General features: G+C 38.5%; 2 protein-coding genes and 1 pseudogene across 2 annotated transcripts; all 3 read left to right on the top strand.

Annotated features, from left to right (window-relative positions):
• Positions 1 to 5457: 5457 nt before the first annotated feature.
• LOC141332757 (scavenger receptor cysteine-rich type 1 protein M130-like) lies at positions 5458 to 11219 on the top strand (annotated as a pseudogene).
• A 28-nt stretch (positions 11220 to 11247) lies between these two features.
• Positions 11248 to 12370, top strand: LOC141332756 (scavenger receptor cysteine-rich type 1 protein M130). Its single transcript, XM_073837718.1, is given in 2 exon segments — positions 11248 to 11506; positions 11628 to 12370. Coding segments are annotated over 2 exon segments (1002 nt in total).
• Positions 12371 to 12701: 331 nt separating this feature from the next.
• On the top strand, positions 12702 to 23247 carry LOC141332755 (scavenger receptor cysteine-rich type 1 protein M130-like). The gene is made up of 23 exons (XM_073837717.1): positions 12702 to 12912; positions 12991 to 13314; positions 13390 to 13707; positions 13802 to 14104; positions 14221 to 14292; positions 14444 to 14758; positions 14864 to 15067; positions 15166 to 15249; positions 15621 to 15680; positions 16325 to 16378; positions 16698 to 16763; positions 18972 to 18992; positions 19546 to 19854; positions 20025 to 20169; positions 20421 to 20719; positions 20796 to 21119; positions 21196 to 21513; positions 21675 to 21977; positions 22122 to 22193; positions 22268 to 22582; positions 22663 to 22875; positions 22974 to 23057; positions 23210 to 23247. The coding sequence occupies exons 1-23, from the start codon at positions 12702 to 12704 to the stop codon at positions 23245 to 23247; spliced, it is 4452 nt and encodes a 1483-aa protein (XP_073693818.1).
• The last annotated feature ends 364 nt before the right edge of the window (positions 23248 to 23611 follow it).

Below are 23611 nucleotides of genomic sequence, written 5' to 3'. Positions count from 1 at the left end.
ATGGTTCTATGTCTAACAAGACAATTTATAGTATATAAAATGGATCTCCATACACAGACAGAGAGAAGCAAAATATTAAGATGCATTTAAAGCATACAAGTCTGACGGATATAATTAGAGCATTAAATTTAAAAATACAATTTAAAATGTAAGGCACAAAGAGAACTTTAACCATTTTTTTTCTTGTAAATAAAACATTTTGCATACAAAAAAAACATCAAGAGATGTTTTCATAATAACAAATAATATATTTGAAGATAAGACTGTGAATCCCATTTGTTGGACTAAAAATGTTGCTACAAACAAAAAATAAATACATACATAAATCGGCAGCTGTTTCCTTCATAAGACCACAAAATGAGCAAGTCTCCTCAATATTAGATTTGTTTTATATTAAACTTCCTTAACCTTGTTGGATATACAAAACATGCTCAGCAAAAGCCTCTTTTTTTGTTTGTTTGTTTGTTTGTTTGTTGTTGTTGTTTCCCAATCTATATCCATTACAACAGTACCCCAATTAGCCTCTTGAAGTAATCTTTCTTTTCATTTGAAATGTTTTGTGAATATGCCTGTTGTTGCACTTCCTATGTAAAATGTCAACACCACCCAAACACAAAGCAGGATATATAATGCTACCCTTACTAAACGTGATCTATAATTAGTTGGACCAAACCTTCTGGCATTGCTTATATTCCTTTGATGGAACTAGGAATTCATAAATTGCTCCTAAGTTAGAATATCATCAACCACAGACAGAATGCAGTTAAAGTTGTTAAACTATCTAGGGAAAGAAAAAAATACTTTTTTAAAAAGTATTTTTAAAAGCGCGCAAGTGAGTACTTAAATACTGTTTTTTCTATAGGCCATTGTTACGCTTAGTTGCTACTAGATAACACGTCCTTGTTTCTGTTTATTTACTTATTCGTTTGTATATAAATTGAGCTAGAAAAAAGTAATTTTTTTTTCTGTATATTTTTCTTGCTAGTGTTTTCGTTTGAAATTGTAGTTTCGATTGCACTTATTCAAATTAAAATACTGAGCCGACGGCCAAGGGAAGCTTTTGTTCTTGATATTGTTCCCTTCCTGAGCGCGCTTAAAAGTGCGAAGTGTGTTTAGTTTCGGTTAGAGCCATTTGCGGGCTCACTCAGCCAAGGAGGCGTCCCCAGCTGTTCTCTGGAAAGTATTGATTGGTGGTGTATTTATTAGCGTCGTATCAGCGACTTGTCCTGCGCGACTTATCCGAGCAACGAATCCGACAACGCACTTAGGTATTCTTTTCCTTTATTTCACTCTTCTTTCTGTCCTCCTCTATCATGTGTTTCCAATTCATTCCGGTGCTCTCTACACATCGCTCTAACATCACACGCACACGTCGACGCAATCTTTCTAACCTGCGTCCTATCGACACCTCTTCCACTCAACCTTTCTCTTTTACGGTTGGGCTTTGGAACTGTCAGTCAGCTGTCAACAAAGCTGACTTCATTTCAGCCTTTTCTTTGCAATCTGTCTTGAGCATCCTAGGCTTGACTGAGACCTGGATTCGTCCAGAAGACTCAGCAACCCCAGCCGCTCTGTCTAATAACTTCTCCTTCTCTCACACCCCTCGTCAAACTCGGCAGGGTGGCGGTACTGGTTTGCTCATTTCTAACAACTGGAAATACTCAACCCATTCTCCTCTATGCAATTACAACTCATTCTAATCTCATTCAATCACTGTAACATCTCCTATCAAACTCCATGTTGTGGTAATTTACCGCCCTCCTAGTCAACTTGGCATCTTCTTAGAGCTGGATGGGCTACTGTCCTCATTTCCAGAGGATGGCAGCCCACTTCTAGTCTTTTGGGGTTTCAACATTCACACTGACAAACCCTATGCTGCAGACTTCCATTCACTCCTAGCTTCATTTGATCTAAAATGCATTATCACTACATACACTCATAAATCTGGCAACCAACTTGATCTCATTTACACACGCAATTGTAGTACAGACAACATCTCGGTCAAACCCCTTCACATCTCTGACCACTTCTTCATTACACTTAACCTACATCTTGCTACTTGTGTGCCCCCAACCCCTCTACCTGTTACTTTTAGACGAAACCTACGTTCTCTCACAACCTCCCACCTTTCCCCCTTAGTATCCTCCTCTCTTCCCTCTCCAACCCACTTCTCATCCCTGGATACTAATGCAGCAACCGACACCTTATGCTCCACTCTTACTTCTTGTCTAGATGATATATGCCCTCTCTCCTCCAGGCCAGCACGGGCTGCTCCTTCGAACCCCTGGTTATCCGATGTTCTTTGTGAGCATACGTAGAGCAGCCGAGAGAAAATGGCATAAATCTAAGGATCCATCTGACTTGAGTATGTATCAGTCTCTGCTTTCATCTTTCTCAACCCAAGTCCATAAATCTTCATACTTCCACAACAAGATCAACAATGCTCCGGACACACGCAACCTTTTCAAAACTTTTAATTCACTGCTCTGTCCCCCTCCACCACCTCCCACCACTTCTATAACAGCTGATGATTTCGCCACATTCTTTACAGACAAAACTACATCCATCAGTAATAAGTTCTCAGCTCCACATACACAGGAACTAAAACTGACCACACCCACGGCTGAAACTTCCCTCTTCTCCTTCCGTCCCCATTTTGAGGCAGAAGTAACCAAACTTCTCCTCTCCAGCCATCCGACGACATGTCCTTTAGATCCCATTCCCTCTCACCTTCTCCAAGCAATCTCTTCTACAATCCTACCAGCGCTCACACACATCATCAACACATCTCTTCTCACAGGCACTTTCCCCACTCCATTTAAGCAGGCCCGGGTAACCCCACTGCTCAAAAAACCTAAACTTAACACTTCACTCATAGACAGAGGTGGAAAGAGTAATAAAATATGCTACTCAAGTAAAAGTACTGTTACTTCAATGAAATTTTACTTAAGTACAAGTAAAAGTACTGGTCAAGTACTTTTAATTAATCTACTCAAGTAAAAGTAAAAAGTAACTCATTTAAAATTTTACTCTGAGTAAAATTTAGTGAGTAATTTTTTTTTTTTTTTTTTTTTTTTTGAACAGCAGTGCTGGGTGGGAGATTCAAGTGTTATTAAAAAAAAAACAAGGGGATATAATTCTCAACCTGGTTGTTTTTATTTGAGGAAACAACTTTACAAATTAAAGTGCAATAAAAACAAATAAATAAGATACAATAAAAAAATAACCATATAAAACATTTAGGGAATTTTTTAGGCAAATAATCCCATAAAACTTTAAGCATCACAACCACTGAATGTGGCATAAACTGTGAATTCAGTAGAGCAGGGTTTCCCAACCTTTTTTTACTGCGGGGCCCCCCCTCCTTCTACGTTCAATTTTGCAAGGCCCCTCTATGCCAGACATGTCCTCTTATTTATTATTATCTTATTTATTTATTTACTTATTTACTTCCGCAGTAAAGAGAAAAGTATTTATTTTTAAGTCTTTTTTATTAACCAAAACATTTGTTTTGCCTTATTATTGTTCTACTGCATGTTATAAAAAACTCAAAATTCAAACAAACTTTAAATTAAAACTTTAAATATACCTTATAACCTTTAAAGAAAACCTCTGCTAAATTCTAACTTTTTAAAAGTTATATATACAGATTTAAACCTCCTGAATTCCTTACTTCAGACATTCTTTACAACTTCAGAGTACTTTTTCTTAAATAAGTGAACCTGCCTTACCAAACAGGACAGGGAGATGCCAAAAGACCACTAAACCTATCCCTTTTGAACTTGACTGACTGAATATCTACTTTTTCCATTAAAAAATGCTCATAAACACCGAGCCTCACTCCTCTTCGATGGGTGAGCATTCATTATAAAACACTCACAGGACAGTAATTTGGACAACTAGGCAAATGTTTTGACGCAAAAATACGATAGGGATCAGAGCCCAGAGAGCGCGCATAGTTTGTGAATCAATAGCGGACTTATGCGTGCCGAATGTACGACTCTGATTTACACCAGTGTTATACATTAGGTACGCGCAAGTTTGTTATTACCTTGACATTAGCGCGACGGTTTGCTTCATGCATGAAGCTGAGAGATGTAAGTCTGCACAACTGTCCGTCTCCATCTTTCTTGAGTTAGCACGCTGCGTTTGTTCTCCCGCTCACCAAGCAATCAGTAGTTTCCGGTGCGCGATCTCCTCCTTCCCTCCACGCACATTTTTTTTAAATTAATTTTTTTAGTATTATTTTTTATTTATTTATTTTTACTCAGTAACGGATGATATTTAAAATGTAGTTAAGTATAATACTTAAATCAAAATGTACTTAAGTAAAAGTAAAATTACAAAATTTAAAAGTGACTCTAAAAAGTAGAAGTACACAAAAAACCTACTCAATTACAGTAACGCGAGTAAATGTAATTCGTTACTTTCCACCTCTGCTCATAGACAACTACAGACCTGTCTCTCTCCTTCCATTCATAGCAAAGACACTGGAAAGAGCCGTTTTCAACCAGCTATCTCTATTTCTCTCACTGAACAATCTATTGGATGCTAACCAGTCAGAGTTCAGGAGTGGCCATTCAACTGAGACTGCGCTACTGTCTGTCACTGAAGCCTTGCGGACTGCAAAAGCTGCTTCCAAATCATCAGTACTCATCTTGCTGGACCTATCGGCAGCTTTTGACACGGTGAATCATCAGATCCTCCTGTTCACCCTCTCATCGCTGGGCATCAGAGGGACTTCACTTCGCTGGTTCAAATCCTACCTCTCTGGTAGGTCTTTCAGAGTGGCCTGGGGAGGGGAGGTATCCAAAACTCATCAGCTGGTCACTGGGGTTCCTCAGGGATCAGTTCTTGGATCCCTCCTCTTCTCCATATATACCACATCTCTGGGCCCCATCCTACAGGCGCATGGCTTCTCCTACCATTGCTATGCTGATGACACACAGCTCTATCTTTTCATTCAAACCAGATGATCCATCAGTAGCTGCACGGATCTCAGGCTGCCTGGCGGATATCTCAGCATGGATGAAGGAACACCATCTACAGCTCAATCTAGCTAAGAATGAGCTCCTTGTCTTTCCTGCCACTCCAACTTTACAATGACTTCTCCATCCAGTTAGGTTCATCAACAATTACCCCATCGACTTCAGCTAGAAATTTTGGTGTAATCTTTGATGACTAATTGACTTTTAAAGACCACATAGCTAAAACAGCTTGATCCTGCAGGTTTGCATTGCACAACATCAGAAAGATCAGGTCCTTCCTAACAGAGCATGCTGCACAACTCCTCATCCAGGCCCTGGTCATCTCCAGGCTAGACTACTGCAATGCTCTTTTAGCCGGTCTTCCAGCATGTACAATCAGGCCTCTACAAATGATTCAGAATGCAGCAGCACGGCTGGTCTTCAATGAGCCCAAGAAGTCCCATGTCACACCTCCCTTCATATCCCTGCAATGGCTACCGGTTACGGCTCGCATCAAATTCAAGACACTGATGTTGGCTTATACGACAGCCACCGGCTCATCACCTGCTTACCTCCATTCACCACTAGGCATCTACACTCCCTCCAGAAGTCTGAGAATGAAATCACTCTCCAGAACATTCTCATTCAACGTCCCTGCCTGGTGGAATGATCTTCCCACCCCTATCCGGAATGCAGACTCCTTAACAGCTTTCAAGCGACTGCTGAAAACCCATCTTTTTCGACACTATTTTGACTCAATAAAAAAAAAAAAACCTATGTTCTCCTCTCTTTCTTGATCTTCCCTTTCTAGCCTGTACTCATCGAACAACGCCTGATATAGGGTATTTTTGAGCACTTCCTATGTTGATCTGCCTCCTTAGGATGAATCACTTGTTGTATTCCCCTATTGTAAGTCGCTTTGGATAAAAGCGTCTGCTAAATTAATAAATGTAAATGTAAATGTAAATACTATTTTTCTAAAATAATTCTACAAATACTGTAGAAATTTCATTTATAGCTTTGTAATAAACAGACAAAAGGCAGGGTATGTGATAAATATATTGACTAAAAAGAAAAAAAAAGATTGATTGAAATGTATGAATAAATGTATAAACTAATAGTGTTTTTGGATTTTTGTAGTGAGCAGTTTGTTATCAGTGATTCTGATTTTTGATCTCATCTCTGCAGGTGTTTGGCTTTGATGCTATAAATAAACTGGAGAGTTTACTCTCTCCTGTCAGACTTCACAGTTTATTTTTGTATTTCTCCCCCTCAGAAAAGCATATTTATGGGTGGGAAGTAGGAGGTCTTTATCAGAACTGACAGTTTTGATATATGTGGAGAAAAGCAGAAAAGCGTCTTCTGATTTGTCAGTGAAGTTGTTTGATGATTTCCTCTGTTGTGACTAATAAGGTAATAACGAGTGTGATTGGAGGGTGTTGGGCCTCTTTCTCTCTCATTAAGGGGATGCCTGTACTTCTGTATCATTAGTGCAGAGAAGCTTTTACTGGGTGTTGAGTTAATCATGATGAGGATGATGGGAAGATGTCTGACACTCATTTTACTGTCTTCACCTTTAATACACATCACAGCTGGTAAGTAATAAAGAAATATTATTTCCACACATTATCTTAAGTGGTCAGAACATTGTGTTCTTTAATTGTTTGGATTTAAACTTGACTCTAATGTGGTGTTTCAGATGACAAAGTATTCATATACTAAGTAACAGTTTTTAAATGTGGTCCTCTCTCTCTCTCTCTCTCTCTCTCTCTGTCTCTCATTTTCTTTAATATATTAGACCATTTGAATGTGAGGTTGGTTGGTGGTCACAGTCGCTGTGCTGGTAGAGTGGAGGTTCATCACAGAGGTCAGTGGGGAACAGTATGTGGTGATTTCTGGGATTTGTCTGATGCTGCAGTGGTGTGTAGAGAGCTGGACTGTGGAGAACCTGTAGATGCTCTGAGTGATGCTCATTTTGGACCAGGGTCCGGACCAATCTGGATGAAATATGTTGCATGCATTGGATCAGAGTCTACACTGAGAAACTGTGGGTCATCAGGGTGGGGTCACAATAGCTGTGACTATAATGAAGGTGCTGGAGTCATCTGCTCAGGTAAGCTGCTCCTGAAGACCTAAATTTGTTTATATTGTTTAAAAGAGGTTTTATTATTATTATTATTATTATTATTATTATTATTATTATTATTATTATTATTAGGTAGATTGTTCCAGAGTTTGGACGCTAAATAAGAAAAGGATCTTCTGCCAGCCATTGATTTTGATATTAGGATCATATTATATATATCGTATTATACTAGATATTACTAAATGGCCAAAGTTTTGAGAGCACATGCAGCAGACGTGAAGGACTATGAGTTTGCTCAATTAGTGAGGTGCTAAACCATTCAGCGCTTTATAAGTAATTAGCAATATATATGATGTTCAATTGGGAGCCAGTGCAGAGTTGACAGAACCGGGCTAATATGGTCATATTTTCTTGTTCTAGTAAAAATTCTAGCTGTTGAATTTTGAACCAATAAAACATTACAATAATCTAACCTTGACGACATGAATGCATGAATTAACTGTTGCATGAATTAAGACCGGCAGTTTTCACTGAAAAATGCACAGTGTATGATGGGTACAGACTTTTGTATGTATATATGCATGTATTTAGTTTGTTAGCTGTCTTTGCTATTTTGAGACTATTTTAAAACCCATTTTGTTTTCATTTGTCATGCTTCTCTTGTTTCTTAGCAATGAGGCATTTGTTTCTTTGTATGTTTTTGTGTGAAACGACTTAAAATTTTTGTAATGTATGTGTTTACCTTGTCATTTAGTGTATACCCAATTTCTTTTCTTCCAGCCCTTTAATGTATCAAGTTTTTTTTCTTCTATTGAACAAAAAATTTCTTTTTAAGAAAGTTGGTAACCAAAAAGTCCACATTGACTTTTGAAGAAATATGACATTAAAGGCAACTCTTTGGTTACCAACATTTATTTTAAAATATATTTTGTGTTCAACAGAAGAAAGAAATTATTGAATATTTAAATAAAAATATTTGATTATTTAATACATCTGTCTGGTAACGAACTGGTAACGAATCTGGTAAATAAACCCTATAGTCTACATATATGTATCATGTTTCTTTAGACATCTGGGCCCATATTCACAAAACATTTTATCAGTAGTAGCAGTAAAAGTTTTTAGAGTTTTCTCTTAAAAACCTATTCACAAAGCTGCTAAGACACTTTTACTAAGGAATAGAGAGAAGTTTTAAGCTTAGAGTAAGGGCAGAGTTGACCTTGTTGCTATGGATGATCAACATACTAATTATGCACACAGTGATTTGCTGATAGGGAAAAGATCTCTGTCAGATTTATTCATAAAAATATTGTAGGGCACGATATTATGTTGCCATATTCAAATAAAGGTTTAAAAGTAAAAAATATACCAGATTCTAAAGATAAAGATTTTAAAATGCAGGTTAAGTGTTACTAATGTATTTCTAAAATGTGTACATTTCAAGGCAGATTGCCGGCAACAGCCATTTTAGCCCTGCTAAAAAAAATAAAAAAAAAATAAAAAAACATAAAATAAATGAAAACAATAACAGAATTTTAGCGCGATTTGGCGTAGCTTGTCAGTGATTTATGTCTCTGTGTATTAATTGCCGCTCCAGCGGAACGCACGTGATGGAGATTTACTACTAATCAAAGTACCGGCTTCATTGACTAAACGCACCTCAAAACATCGTGCGATTAATCGTGCAGCCCAAGTTATAATGGGTTTTGTACTGGTTTAATGGTAACTGTAATGGTGCCTGTTGGTCTCTGCTGGATATTGGTCAGCTTCTATTGTTGGCTTATTAAAATCACTAAATCCTAATGGAATATGTTGAAAAACACTCTAAGAATTTTTTTTTTTTTTTTTCAGAAGGGAGGATAGTTTGTGATTTGGTCTTAGGAGTGCTCTTCACTTCTTCTAATGTTTCACAGATTTAGGAGCTAGTTTTAGCGCTGAAACGCTTTGTGAAATACTCTTAGCACAAACATTTAGGATTCCTAAATTTAGGACTGACACGGACATTATTTATATGATTTTCTCCTAAATCTGCAACTTATGAGCTACTTTTGATTTCTTTTGAGAACTTATAGTTAATTTAGATTAAAATTGATAAAATATTGACATTCTTGTTAGAGGTACAATAATTGATTAATCCCCACACCCCCAACCCCTGTGTAAAATAAGCACTTTTTCCACCGTGTGAGTTCAAAATAGACTATCTGCTTTTTTTTTTTCAGAAGTCAGGCTGGTTGGAGGTTCTCGTTGCTCTGGGAAGTTAAAGATACTTCATGATCAGACGTGGATGTCAGTGTGTGATGCTGCCTTTGACCAGCAGGATGCAGAGGTTGTGTGTAGAGAGCTGGACTGTGGGACTCCTGTACAGGTGCTGGGAGCAGCTGCTTTTGACAAAGGAGACGCTCAAATGTGGACACAAGAGATTCAGTGCAGAGGAAATGAATCTCAAATTCACCTCTGCCCAACATCACCATCACATGAAAACAACTGTTCTCATGACAAAGATGTTGGACTGGTGTGTGCAGGTTAGAACAAATTCCAATCCCCAGATATAAAATGTTTCAAAGTATGACCATCCACCAATTGTGTGATTATTTTATCTCACTATTTCTTTCTCTCTCCCTTCCTCACTGTCTCTTTTTGTCTCATTCTCTCTGTTCATTGTACAGACCGTTTGAATGTGAGGTTGGTTGGTGGTCACAATCGTTGTGCTGGTAGAGTGGAGGTTCATCACAGAGGTCAGTGGGGAACAGTGTGTGACGATTATTGGGATATGGCTGATGCTGCAGTGGTGTGTAGAGAGCTGGACTGTGGAGAACCTGTAGATGCTCTGGGTGATGCTCACTTTGGACCGGGATCAGGACCAATCTGGATGAGTACTGTGTTATGTTCTGGATCAGAGTCTACATTGAAGAACTGTATGTCAGCAGGATGGAGAAATAATTACTGCAATCATTTACAAGACGCTGTTGTAATCTGTTCAAGTGAGCCTCTCCAAAACTCAGAACTTATTACTTATTTTTATTATTTTTTTTTTTTATTATTTTTTTTTTCAAATAAATAAATATATACATGAATAATCTATGGTAAGTGTCTATTTTTTGTCTTTAGGTGTCAGGTTGGTTGGAGGTTCTCGCTGCTCTGGGAGGTTAGAGATACGTTATAATCAGGTGTGGATGTCAGTGTGTGACGCTGCCTTTGACCAGCAGGATGCAGAGGTTGTGTGTAGAGAGCTGGACTGTGGGGCTCCTGTACAGGTGCTGGGAGCAGCTGCTTTTGGCAAAGGAGACACTCAGATGTGGACACAAGAGATTCAGTGCAGAGGAAATGAATCTCAGATTAACTTCTGTCTAACATCAACATCACACAAACACAACTGTTCTCTTGACAACAATATTGGACTGGTGTGTGCAGGTTGGAACTATTTCCCTCACATTCAAATCTAAAGCAGATTAAACATTAATGTAGTAATAAAGTATGTTATTACTTTTTATATTTTTCTCATTATTCATTAATCTCTTTCTCTCTCTGTTCAAAATACAGGCAGTGTAAATGTGAGGCTGGTTGGTGGTAACAATCGCTGTTCTGGTAGAGTGGAGATTCTTCATAGAGGTCAGTGGGGAACAGTATGTGACGATCACTGGGATATGGTTGATGCTGCAGTGGTGTGTAGAGAGCTGGGCTGTGGAGAACCTCTAGATGCTCTGGGTGATGCTCATTTTGGACCAGGATCAGGACCAATCTGGATAAATTACATTAGGTGTACAGGTTCAGAGTCAACACTGAAGATTTGTGGATCAAGAGGTTGGGGAAAAGACAACTGTGGTCATAGTAAAGATGCTGGAGTAATCTGCTCAAGTAAACAGGCCCAAACCTTTTATCATTACATTACTGATAATCCACATTTTAATTTGTCATTTAGAAAATGCTTTTATCCAGAATCACTTAAAATTATGAACATCTCAAGCAATTTATTAAAAGATTCAACAGTGCTTCAAGTTTAAGCTAGAGCAGAGCACTGCCTATAGAGAGAAATACAGAAAATGTTATTATTTTTGAATTATTTAAATTTATTATTATTTAATAATATAGCAGATAAATAATTTCTGGGTAAAAATAATAATCTATATGTTTTTATCTGTTTGTTGCTCAGATGTGAGACTGTTTAAGGGGGCTCATTGCTCTGGGAGGTTAGAGATGCTCCATAATCAGACGTGGATGTCAGTGTGTGAAGCTGCCTTTGACCAGCAGGATGCAGAGGTTGTGTGTAGAGAGCTGGACTGTGGGGCTCCTGTACAGGTGCTGGGAGCAGCTGCTTTTGGCAAAGGAGATGCTCAGATGTGGACACAAGAGATTCAGTGCAGAGGAAATGAATCTCAGATTCACCTCTGTCCAAAATCACTGTCAAATAAAAACAACTGTTCTTGTGACAGTAATGTTGGACTGGTGTGTGCAGGTTGGAACTAATTTCAATACTCAGGTTGAAGAAGTATAAAAAAATCACACTTTTTTGTGATTCTTTGATCACGTTCTTTCTTTCTCTCTCCCTTCCTCTCCATGTCTCATTCTTTGTACAGACAGTGTAAATGTAAGGCTGGTTGGTGGTCACAGTCCTTGTGCTGGTAGAGTGGAGGTTCATCACAGAGGTCAGTGGGGAACAGTGTGTGACGATTATTGGGATATGGCTGATGCTGCAGTGGTGTGTAGAGAGCTGGACTGTGGAGAACCTGTAGATGCTCTAGGTGATGCTCAATTTGGACCAGGATCAGGACCAATCTTTATGAATAATATCAGGTGTACTGGATCAGAGTCCACACTGAAGAACTGTAGATCAATAGGATGGGCTAATGCACACTGTAATCACAATAGTGATGCTGGAGTCATCTGCTCAGGTAAAACTTTCAATTGTGGTAATTTAAGGTAATATAACACTTTTGCAGTAAATTATTGGTGAAAAAACAATCTAATGTGATATTTTGCCAAATATATTACTAAAACAGATCATAAAAATTCTAGACTTATTGATGGACCTAACCTTTGCTCTGGAAGGTTAGAGGTGTCTCATGGGGACATATGGATGTCAGTGTGTGAAGCTGCCTTTGACCAGCAGGATGCAGAGGTTGTGTGTAGAGAGCTGGACTGTGGGGCTCCTGTACAGGTGCTGGGAGCAGCTGCTTTTGGCAAAGGAGACACTCAGATGTGGACACAAGAGATTCAGTGCAGAGGAAATGAATCTCAAATATATTTCTGTCCACATCTATCTTCAAGCAAGAACAACTGTTTTCATGGCAATGATGTGGGAGTTATATGTTTTGGTTAAGTATGAATAGTTGGCATCTCTTACTGTCTTACTGTACACAGTGCTTTCTACTAATATTGCCACCCTTCTCAAATATAGCCAAAACAGACTCTAGAGGCAGATGTACAGGCTGTGTATTTGCAGTTTATCCTCGTGGTGTCTTATTATAAAATGAATAAATAAATTTAATCAAAGATTTAAAATTAAATTAAAGAATTTAAAAATCATTTTAATATATTTTTGTTCAGGTTACACAGATCTCAATCTAGAAAATGGTTCAGACTCTTGTTCTGGAAGAGTGGAGCTTCGTTTCCTCAGTAAATGGGGTACAGTGTGTGATGCATGCTGGGATATGAGAGCTGCCAGTGTCCTCTGTAGACAGCTGAATTGTGGGATTGCTGTGTCTGTTGTGGGATCAGACTGGTTTGGAGAGGGAAGTGGTGAAATCTGGGCTGATGTGTTTGATTGTGACGGGAATGAAATAAAAATCTCTGAATGTTCCTTGTCTTCATGGAGTCGAGCTGAACGTTCTCATAGACGAGATGTTGGAGTCATCTGCTCTGGTGAGTGATTCCATAAGATTTTATGTAAGGCATATGCTCCAACTTTTTTTTTTCTCGTAAAACATGAGTTCTCCCCAGGTTCTTCTCTGGCTCTTCATGATGGTCTGGTGCGGTTGTCTGGAGAGAGACAGTGTGAGGGGGAGGTGGAAGTTTTCATCCATCAGGTCTGGAGGAGAGTTCTGCTGGACTCCTGGAGTCTCACTGAATCCTTTGTGGTCTGCAGACAGCTGGGCTGTGGCTCTGTGCTGAACTTCTATGGCTCCTCTTCATCCAGTCCTGAACACAATCATGAGTGTGTGACGGGCTTCCAGTGCTCTGGGAGTGAAGCTCATCTGGGAAACTGCAGCTCCCCACAAACTCTCAACTGCAGCTCCATACAACAGCTGTCCATCACCTGCCTTGGTGAGAAAAATAACATTTGGGCAGATTGTTATGTTGTTAGTGATAGATAATATGTTTTCTTTCTCTGAATATCAGATCATGGGTCCATCAGGCTGGTGGGTTCTGGGGGAGACTGTGCAGGGAGGCTGGAGGTTTTTCACAGCGGCTCATGGGGGACAGTGTGTGATGACTCCTGGGATATTAAAGATGCCCATGTGGTGTGCAGACAGCTGCAGTGTGGAGTGGCCCTCAGTAACCAGCAGGTACCAGCCTGGTTTGGTCCTGGTTCTGGACCCATATGGCTGGATGAGGTGGAGTGTGAGGGGAATGAGACGTCCCTGTGGAGCTGCTCTTCTCCAGGCTGGGGAAAACATGACTGTAATCACAAGGAGGATGTAGGAGTCGTGTGCTCAGGTAAACATGCTATATAATTAAATTAAACTTCAAATGAATACAATAAAAACAAAACGAATTGAGATTATTAAAATATACTGAAATTTCTGTATAGAGTTTAAAGAGATCAGGTTAACTGATGGCTGTGAAGGGAATGTGGAGGTTTTCTACAATGGATCCTGGGGAAATGTGTGCTACCATAAGATGGACAGAGACACAGTGAGTCTGATCTGTCAAGAGTTGAACTGTGGAAAGTCTGGTATTTTGTCTGATTCTACAACAAAAGTGGAAACAGCTCATAACTGGCTGAATAAAGTTACATGTCGACAACATGATTCAAGTCTATGGCAGTGTCCGTCTTCACCCTGGGGACAGAATACCTGTGATAGGGATAAAGTGGTCAAAATCACCTGCTCAGGTAAGACTGATACAATTTCTGTCGTTGAATAAACAGCATCAATCCTTTAACATTCATGAGTAAATAAACAAATTGCATATTTACTGTAGTACAATATTGAATTATCTTGTGTACAGAAAATGTAAGTCATGAGTCCCTAAGAAGCTATTTGACATGCTCCACAGTCCCCTACCAGAGACAGTGTTCAGGTTAGTTTATCTGATGGAGAATCGTGACAGCCAAATATAATGTAATTTTGTTCTGGGGGCACCAAGAGGATTTAATCCACGTAAACATTTGTAGATTAAACTATTTTGTCAGCACTTTGCTGTCTCCTTGTCTTTGATGTGTGTGTTTTAGATCATCTTCCTCTCAGACTGAGTGGAGGGGAGGGCCGGTGCTCTGGGAGGCTGGAGGTGTATCATAACGCTGTGTGGGGCTCAGTCTGTGATGATCAGTGGGACATCAGCGATGCTCAGGTGGTCTGCAGGCAGCTGGGTTGTGGAGCAGCACTGAGGGCTGATAAGAATTCAGTCTTTGGTGCTGGTGAAGGTGTTGTGTGGCTGAACAGAGTCGAGTGCAGAGGGAATGAGATTCACCTGTGGGACTGTCCTCTCTCCCTAAATAACCACACTGACTGCTCCCGCAAAGAGCACGCTGGACTCATCTGTGCAGGTCACAGCAAAACACTAAGGAATAATATTAATTTGATCATTTTAGAGCTAATAATATTTGTGTATTTAAGACATTCATGATTTTTTTTTTTTTTTTTTTTTGCAGATTTGCCAAATTTAGTGTTCACTACTCCTACCACATCATCATCAGCTTCTCCTCCAGTTTCTCTTCCAGTGCGCTCAACATCAGTCTCTCCTCCACAAACTCCTCCATTCCCCCCAGTGCTTGTGATTGTACTGGGAGTTGTGCTCTTACTGCTCTTAGTGCCACTGCTTATACTGATTCAGCAGAACAGAGTGATGAGGAGAGGTAGGAGAGATCCAGAGACTGTCATATTGTGTCTTATTCAGTGTGTGATCAGTCATGTGTTGTGAACTGACAGCAGGTTTGTTTGTCTACACTCACAGCTCTCTCTAAGAGGAGACACAGGACGATGACTGAGGCCGTTTATGAGGAGATTCAGCACAGACACAATCACTTCACTCAGAGGGGTAAGTAAGTGTTCTACTGTCTGATGTGTTGAGATCAACAGGGTAATACTTGGGTGAGTGGAGTGAATCTCATTGATTCATTTGTGCCCTTACCAGTTAACCATGGTTTTATAATAGTAAAAGTGTAGTGTTTTGGGTGAATTGATTGCCATTTGTATAACCACAGTTTTTCTACAAATACCGTGGCTGAACTACAGGTATGGTTAGTGTACTGAATCTGTGATTAATTTGTGGTTACCATGGTTTAACTACAAATATCATGGCTAATTTTTGTAAGGGTGTGACCTTGCATATCATTATAAATATTATAGTGTCATATGTTCCATTTGTGATTGTAAACATATTTATGTGGTTCTTCTTCCCAATAACAGGAAGTGTCTTTTCTGAACAACAGCACTCTGGGTATGAAGATGCTGATGAGTTTCTTTCAGGTTAGAGGAATAAAATGTAATAATGTAGCATACAGAATATGAAATTAATTGAAAACATTTACTTAGCCAGTTAACATTATTGAATGCTATATATGTTCAATATAAAAATACAAACACAATTTAGAACATACCATAATCCATATTTCATTTTAAATGAAATAAATAAAGAATAATCAACAGAGTAATACATACGTTGCCTTGTCCTAAAAGTGTTCATTTTCATTAACAATAAGTGATAATATTTCCAAGAGTTTTCTGACATTTTAAGATAATAAATATTGTATTTACCTGCTTTAGAAACATTTGAATAAACACAACTGATTAGATTAGAAGTAAAAAGAGGAGACGATTATGATGACATTTTAAAGTATCCATGTGAAATCAAACCTGGTAAGACACATAAGGATTTGGCACGACAAACAAGAGATTCTTAGTGCATTCCAGTAAATTATTAATATTGTAAATGAAATCAGGAGATCAGACCACAATGCACAGCATGTGTTTTTTCCTCCTATGTAGTTCAACTTTTTAATTTTTTAGGCTCGCTAGCTAGGGGAATAATTATCTTTCAATTTTGCAGTAAAAGAGATTGTAGCACAATGTCCATTGTTATTTTTAATGTTCATTTTTATTTACCACCCCAGAATCTGCGATAGGAGTCTCACCTTACTATAATAATGTCACTACAGGTCCAACAGGTCAGTGAAATTTTAACTTGATCCCAGGATTACTCTTTGTTAAATAAACCTACTGAGCATGTGAACAGTAAAATCATTTTTCCCCCATGTTTTTACTTTCAACTCATTTAGAAGAGCAACACATAACACCAGAGAATTATGATGATATAATCACAGTTGGACTGACACATCATACTAGAGGTTTATTTCTTTAATTATTATTATTTAAATATTCATGTATATTTTATTTATATTATTGTCTGTGTGCAGTACATTTTATTATGTTATTCTAAATTCATTTGATTGCCACTTTTTTTTCTTTTTTTTCTTTTTTTTGTAGGTGACATATCAGAAAGCTATGATGATGTTGTCATCATAAGACAGCTCTCAAATAATAATAAAGCAGGTCAGTTTCATATTTAATTTGTTTAAATAGCCTGGTACAGTGTTTTTCTTTTCTTTTCCTGTAGTGTTATGTTAATTATATAGAATTATTATATTGTATATTGTAATATATTAGTGTATTTTGAAGTGCAGTGTGAGATTCATGTAATTAATGACTGAAACTTTTATATTAGAGGGAGGTCTGGAGGATTATGATGATGTGATGAATGTCAGTGAAGATGTCTGAGACCTGTCTGGTAGGATATTGTGACCTGTTTTACCTCACACTGATTATGTCTAGTTTTTCATAACAAAAAATTATAATGCAATGCAAACATTCGTTCTTGTTTTCTAACAGCAGGCTATGATTATCTGAGGGGAGAGCCAAGAAAACATGAAGGGACTGTTTAAGTCAGTGACCACACCACCTCCTCACGTCATTTTACAGCTCTTAGTTGCTCTTCATTTAAAAGTTTTGAATGTACCAATTCGATTACATTCAGCCAAAGTTTGCAGTTGATACGTTTTTGATACACACATTAAAACAAATACAGAACAAATTCATGAAACAGACAGGATGTTTAATATGTTCTTTTGTTCTTTGACATTTATGTGATCATTTTAAAAAGCTCTGTCATATCATCACTGAAGGTCAAAAGCTTTTTGCTCTTTTGGTCTTTGTTATATTCTTTAAAAAAGATTATTGCACACAGCTATGCATTATACATGCATTTATCTTATGAGTGTATTTAGCAAAAATAGAAAATGATTCTCTATTTTGTGATGTTTAGAGTTTTTTTTTTTTTTGGCAGATATTTACAATGTTATTTAGAATTTTTTTTTTTTTTTTTCTTTATTAAAACTGCAGTGTGGAACATTTGCCTCTCTATCGCCATCTCTGTTTCAACATAAACTTGCAAGTTATCAGGACATATAATACAGTACATGGTTAGGGCAAAACATGGTTGTATGTCTAAAAAAGACATTTACAGTATATATAAAAATGGATCTACATACACAGACAGAGAGAAGCAGAATGTTAAGGTTAAATCCACATAATGCATCATTTTTGTTGTCTTATACTGATGAAATTAGAGAGTTAAATAAAAAAATAAAAAATGTAAGACACAAAGAGAACTCTGACCATTTTGCTTGTGTATAAAGAATGTTGTATACAAAAAAAACATCAAGCGTTACATGCTTTCATTTTTAAAATAACAAATAACATATCTGAAGAAGACACTGTGAATCCCATTTATTGGGCTAAAAATACAAGAATTTAAATGTATTGGTTATGCTACAAACAAACAAACAAACAAACAAACAATAAATAAACACATAAATGGGCAGCTGTTTCTTCCATAAGACCACAAAATGAGCAAGTCTCATCAATATCAGAATATTTTTTGTAGTTGACATGGTAGATTTAATAATAAACTTCCTTAACCTTGTTGTATATACAAAACTTGCTCAGCAAAAGCCAAGTCTTTTTCCAATCTATATCCATTGCAACAGTACCCCAGCAGAATTTACCTCTTGGAGTAATCTTTCTTCTCATTTGAAAGATTTTGTGAATATGCCTATGGTTGCACTTCCTATCTAAAATGTAAATACCATCCAAACACTGGCCTCCCCTGTTGGAGGGGAGAGTATTTGTTTTAAATTTGCTTCCTATTTAATTGTTTTGAATTGATGTCTATGTTTTCTATTATGTTCAGTATAATTCTGTAAAATAATGTTTTGTTTTTCACAAATTGTAGGTTTTCTATGTCTCTTTTTCTTAGCATATGATAATCATCCAGTGCTTTTTAGTTTAGCGTCGATATCAGTGTTTGTAATCAGCAGTTAGTTATCAGTGCTTGTATCTCTCCTCTGCAGGTGTCAGACTTTGACGCTGAATGTACACTAAAGTGTTTCCCACAATCACTCTCATGACAGCTTGGGATGTCAGCATTTTGACTTTCGCGACTTTCTTCTGTGAAGTGACTCTGTGAGATGGAGGAGGAGTCCTGTTCATCTGCTGATGTTCTCTTGATATAAATAAAGAAAACTCTTCTCTCTGAAGAGAAATTTGGCACAGAAGCTGTTAGGTGATTTTGTCTGTTAACTCTTAAAAGGTCACCCTGAGTGAGACAAGAAGTCCTTTTCTTGAGAATCACTGAGAGTCGATGAGAAGTTTTAGAGTAGAGAAAGATGAAGAACTGTCTAACAATCCTCTTTATGTCCACAGTTGTCACACTCACCACTGCAGGTAGGTGAATTTTCAGTTAAAGGGCCAAACAGTTTCTGCGAAAATATTTAACCTAAGTAGAATTTAGTGTTTTATGGGTGGTACCTATCTATCTTTAAATCAGATTTACTAGGTTTAGTTTGTTTTTACTTGAATGTGGCTGATGGGGCAGGGTTTTTTTTTTATAGGTCCTGCTGTGTACTTACACTCTTTGTATCGTATTGTATTGTATTGTATAACTGTATTGTCCACCTAAAAAATTGTTTTTAATTATTAAATAAAACAGTTTACAAGAAAAGTAATATTTTAGGTGCTGCTGTAAAAATAACTTCATTATTTTACCCGGAAAACATTTTTGCAGTTTTTTTTTTCTTTCCCATTTGGTCCTTATCTACTAGAAACTAACATTTAAAAAACCTAATTGTGTACATACCTGTTTATATTTCCTGTGGATATTTTTACTTTGTACTTAGATTTAAAAATATATATATATTTTAATAATTTGAATAGTTTTGGAGAGCATAAATTACCTATGAATGTTTATGCAAAAGAATCTCATGTCTGTTGTGTACAGGCAATGTGAGGTTGGTTGGTGGTCACAGTCCCTGTGCTGGTACAGTGGAGGTTCTTCATAGAGGTCAGTGGGGAACAGTGTGTGATGATGGCTGGAATATTAAAGCTGCTGGAGTGGTGTGTAGAGAGTTGAAATGTGGTGTAGCGTTACGTGCAGTTGGTGTGGCTCATTTTGGAGAAGGTTCAGGACCAATCTGGATGGATGAAGTAAAGTGTACTGGATCAGAGAAAACACTGAAGAAATGTACATCAGAAGGCTGGGGTGAAAATAACTGTAATCATGGTGAAGATGCTGGAGTTATCTGCTCAGGTAAGTCTGTCCAATCTTCCTAAATGTCTTGATAGAGAAAACTGAATTTAACTGAATAGATGTCATTTACTTAATAACAAAATAGTTATGTTATTTATTTATATAATGTAAAAATGTAGGTCGCCTCCCCAGACTTGTTAATGGATCTCATCTTTGTGCTGGGAGATTAGAGATACTTCAAATAAAGACATGGATGTCAGTGTGTGATGCTGCCTTTGACCAGCAGGATGCAGAGGTTGTGTGTAGAGAGCTGGACTGTGGGGCTCCTGTACAGGTGCTGGGAGCAGCTGCTTTTGGCAAAGGAGACACTAAGATGTGGGAAGAAGTGTTTCATTGTCAAGGAGATGAATCTTACTTTGCATTCTGTTCTACATCCAGCTCTTCACATAAACACTGTTCTAATGAAACTGCTGTAGGAGTAATATGCTCTGGTTGAGTAATATTTGATCCTACTTTACATGTGATTTACACATTAAAAAAAAAAATCCAAAGAAGAGAAAGTCTTCTTAAACTTTTATGTTTTGTTTTTGTTTCAATAACATTTGCTCAGGTTACACTGATCTCAGGCTGGTAAACGGTTCAGACTCTTGTTCTGGAAGAGTCGAGCTTCGGTTCCTCAATGAGTGGGGCACAGTGTGTGATGCATGCTGGGATATGAGAGCTGCCAGTGTCCTCTGTAGACAGCTGAATTGTGGGATTGCTGTGTCTGTTGTGGGATCAGACTGGTTTGGAGAGGGAAGCGGTAAAATCTGGGCTGATGTGTTTGATTGTGACGGGAATGAAACAAAACTCTCAGAATGTTCCATCTCTTCATGGAGTCGAGCTGAATGTTCTCATAGACGAGATGTTGGAGTCATCTGCTCTAGTGAGTGATTCCATAAGATTTTATGTAAGGCATATCTTCTGACTTTTTTTTTTCCTAAAACATGAGACCTCCTCAGATTCCTCTCTGGCTCTTCATGATGGTCTGGTGCGGTTGTCTGGAGAGAGACAGTGTGAGGGTGAGGTGGAAGTTTTCATCCATCAGGTTTGGAGGAGAGTTCTGCTGGACTCCTGGAGTCTCACTGAATCCTCTGTGGTCTGCAGACAGCTGGGCTGTGGCTCTGTGCTGAACTTCTATGGCTCCTCTTCATCCAGTCCTGAACACAGTCATGAGTGTGTGACGGGCTTCCAGTGCTCTGGGAGTGAAGCTCATCTGGGGAACTGCAGCTCTCCACAAACTCTCAACTGCAGCTTCACACAACAGCTGTCAATCACCTGCTTTGGTGAGAAGAACAACATTTGGACAGATTCTGCAGTTGCAAGTGATCAATAATGTATTTTTCTTTCTCTGAATATCAGGTCATGGGTCCATCAGGCTGGTGGGTTCTGGGGGAGACTGTGCAGGGAGGCTGGAGGTTTTTCACAGCGGCTCATGGGGGACAGTGTGTGATGACTCCTGGGATATTAAAGATGCCCATGTGGTGTGCAGACAGCTGCAGTGTGGAGTGGCCCTCAGTAACCAACAGGTACCAGCCTGGTTTGGTCCTGGTTCTGGACCCATATGGCTGGATGAGGTGGAGTGTGAGGGGAATGAGACGTCCCTGTGGAGCTGCTCTTCTCCAGGCTGGGGAAAACATGACTGTAATCACAAGGAGGATGTAGGAGTCGTGTGCTCAGGTAAAATATCACCAATTTTAGTACCTATTGCAAATAATTGGCCAGCAGCTGCTACATTCAATGTCCAAACAAAAAAAGATAATAATCTTGTAGAATTTAGAATCAAATAGTTTTTAGTAAGTTCATTAAAGTAATTTCTAAAAATAAAACTTTTTATCTAGACTTTAAAGAGATCAGGCTAACTGAAGGCTGTGAAGGGAATGTGGAGGTTTTCTACAATGGATCCTGGGGAAATGTGTGTTTAAACCAGATGGACAGAGACACAACGAGTCTGATCTGTCAAGAGCTGAACTGTGGAAGATCTGGCAGTGAACCCAGACATTCAGTGGGACTGAGATCTGCTCCTAATTGGTTAGATCATCTTAAATGTCGAAAACATGACAAAACATTGTGGCAGTGTCCATCTTTACCATGGGGCCAGAACAACTGTTATGATAACGAGGTGGCTAATATCACTTGCTTTGGTAAGAATTAATTTAATAATGAATTTCAATTTTTTTTTCAGTAAACCAAAATCATAAATACATTAATGTTTGTTTAGTTTACATTAAAAGTTTAGTTTCCATCTAAATTGGAGGTTTGTTGAGTTTCACATGTTCTAATCTCAGAGAAAAAGAGTCTTGAGTCTCCACAGAGTCATCTGACATGTTCAGCATCTCCTCACCAGAGACAGTGTTCAAGTGAGTAGGTTATGTTTTATTATTGAGTGCATTAATAGTGATGAGTCATTTGACGTATGCTGTGTATATTTCAGAGTATCTTCCTCTCAGGCTGAGTGGAGGAGAGGGCCGGTGCTCTGGGAGGCTGGAGGTGTATCATAACGCTGTGTGGGGCTCAGTCTGTGATGATCAGTGGGATATCAGAGATGCTCAGGTGGTCTGCAGGCAGCTGGGTTGTGGAGCAGCACTGAGGGCTGATGGGAATTCAGTCTTTGGTGCTGGTGAAGGTGTTGTGTGGCTGAACAGAGCCGAGTGCAGAGGGAATGAGATTCACCTGTGGGACTGTCCTCTCTCCCTGAATAACCACACTGACTGCTCCCAAAAAGAGCACGCTGGACTCATCTGTGCAGGTCACAGCAAAACACTGACAAATTAATTTTAGATCATTTTAAGACAATCAGGATTTTGAAAGCATTTGTTTGTTTGACAGATTTGTCAGTGTCCACTACTCCTGCCACAACAACATCAGCTTCTCCTTCAGTTTCTCCTCCAGTTCACTCAACATCAGTCACTCCTCTACAAACTCCTCCAGCAGCGTCTCTCTTTGTCTTCCCAGTGCTTGTGATTGTACTGGGAGTTGTGCTCTTCCTGCTCTTAGTGCCACTGCTTATACTGATTCAGCAGAACAGAGTGATGAGGAGAGGTAGGAGAGATCCAGAGACTGTCATATTGTGTCTTATTCAGTGTGTGATCAGTCATGTGTTGTGAACTGACAGCAGGTTTGTCTGTCTACACTCACAGCTCTCTCTAAGAGGAGACACAGGACGACGACTGAGGCCGTTTATGAGGAGATTCAGCACAAAGACAATCACTTCACTCAGAGGGGTGAGGCTGCTAAAAATGATCACCTTTTTTATTAATATGTAAACATTTTATACTGTAGCTGTGAATAGTAAAACATATCTGATGATTCTGTCTTTTTTGACAGTTAGAGTTAAAGATGTTAATCCTGTTAGTCTTCCTGCTTTTAACCACAGTATTCAGCAGTGAAAACCACATTGCTGTGTTTGTGTAAAAGCTGCAGTCAGTGCGAGAGCACACAGGTGTTAGTCTAAGAGAAAGGTTTGAATAAGTGTAGATATCCAAGTCAGCGTTTCAGCATTTCATCGATCCTTTGCCTTAAATGGGTGCCGTTAGACTGAGAGCCCATCCCTTGTTGTCCTCTCACATCAAAATCCATCACTATATTTGTTTAGGACTCTGTTAATGGACATTTCCTAAAATGTACGATTTATTGGTTTTCATCTATATAGATGAAATGGATCAAGAGGCTCCAGAAGAATATGTCAACACAGATAGACTGAATTGTAGGAATTCACCATAATAAAATGATCATTTTGAAAATAAATAAGAAGTAGAAGAGTATATATAACTTATAG

This window comes from Garra rufa, chromosome 4, assembly GCF_049309525.1.
Source record: "Garra rufa chromosome 4, GarRuf1.0, whole genome shotgun sequence".
Taxonomy (NCBI): Eukaryota; Metazoa; Chordata; class Actinopteri; order Cypriniformes; family Cyprinidae; genus Garra; species Garra rufa.
Note: the sequence above shows the minus strand (reverse complement) of the source record. Positions and strands in the feature narration are given on the sequence as shown.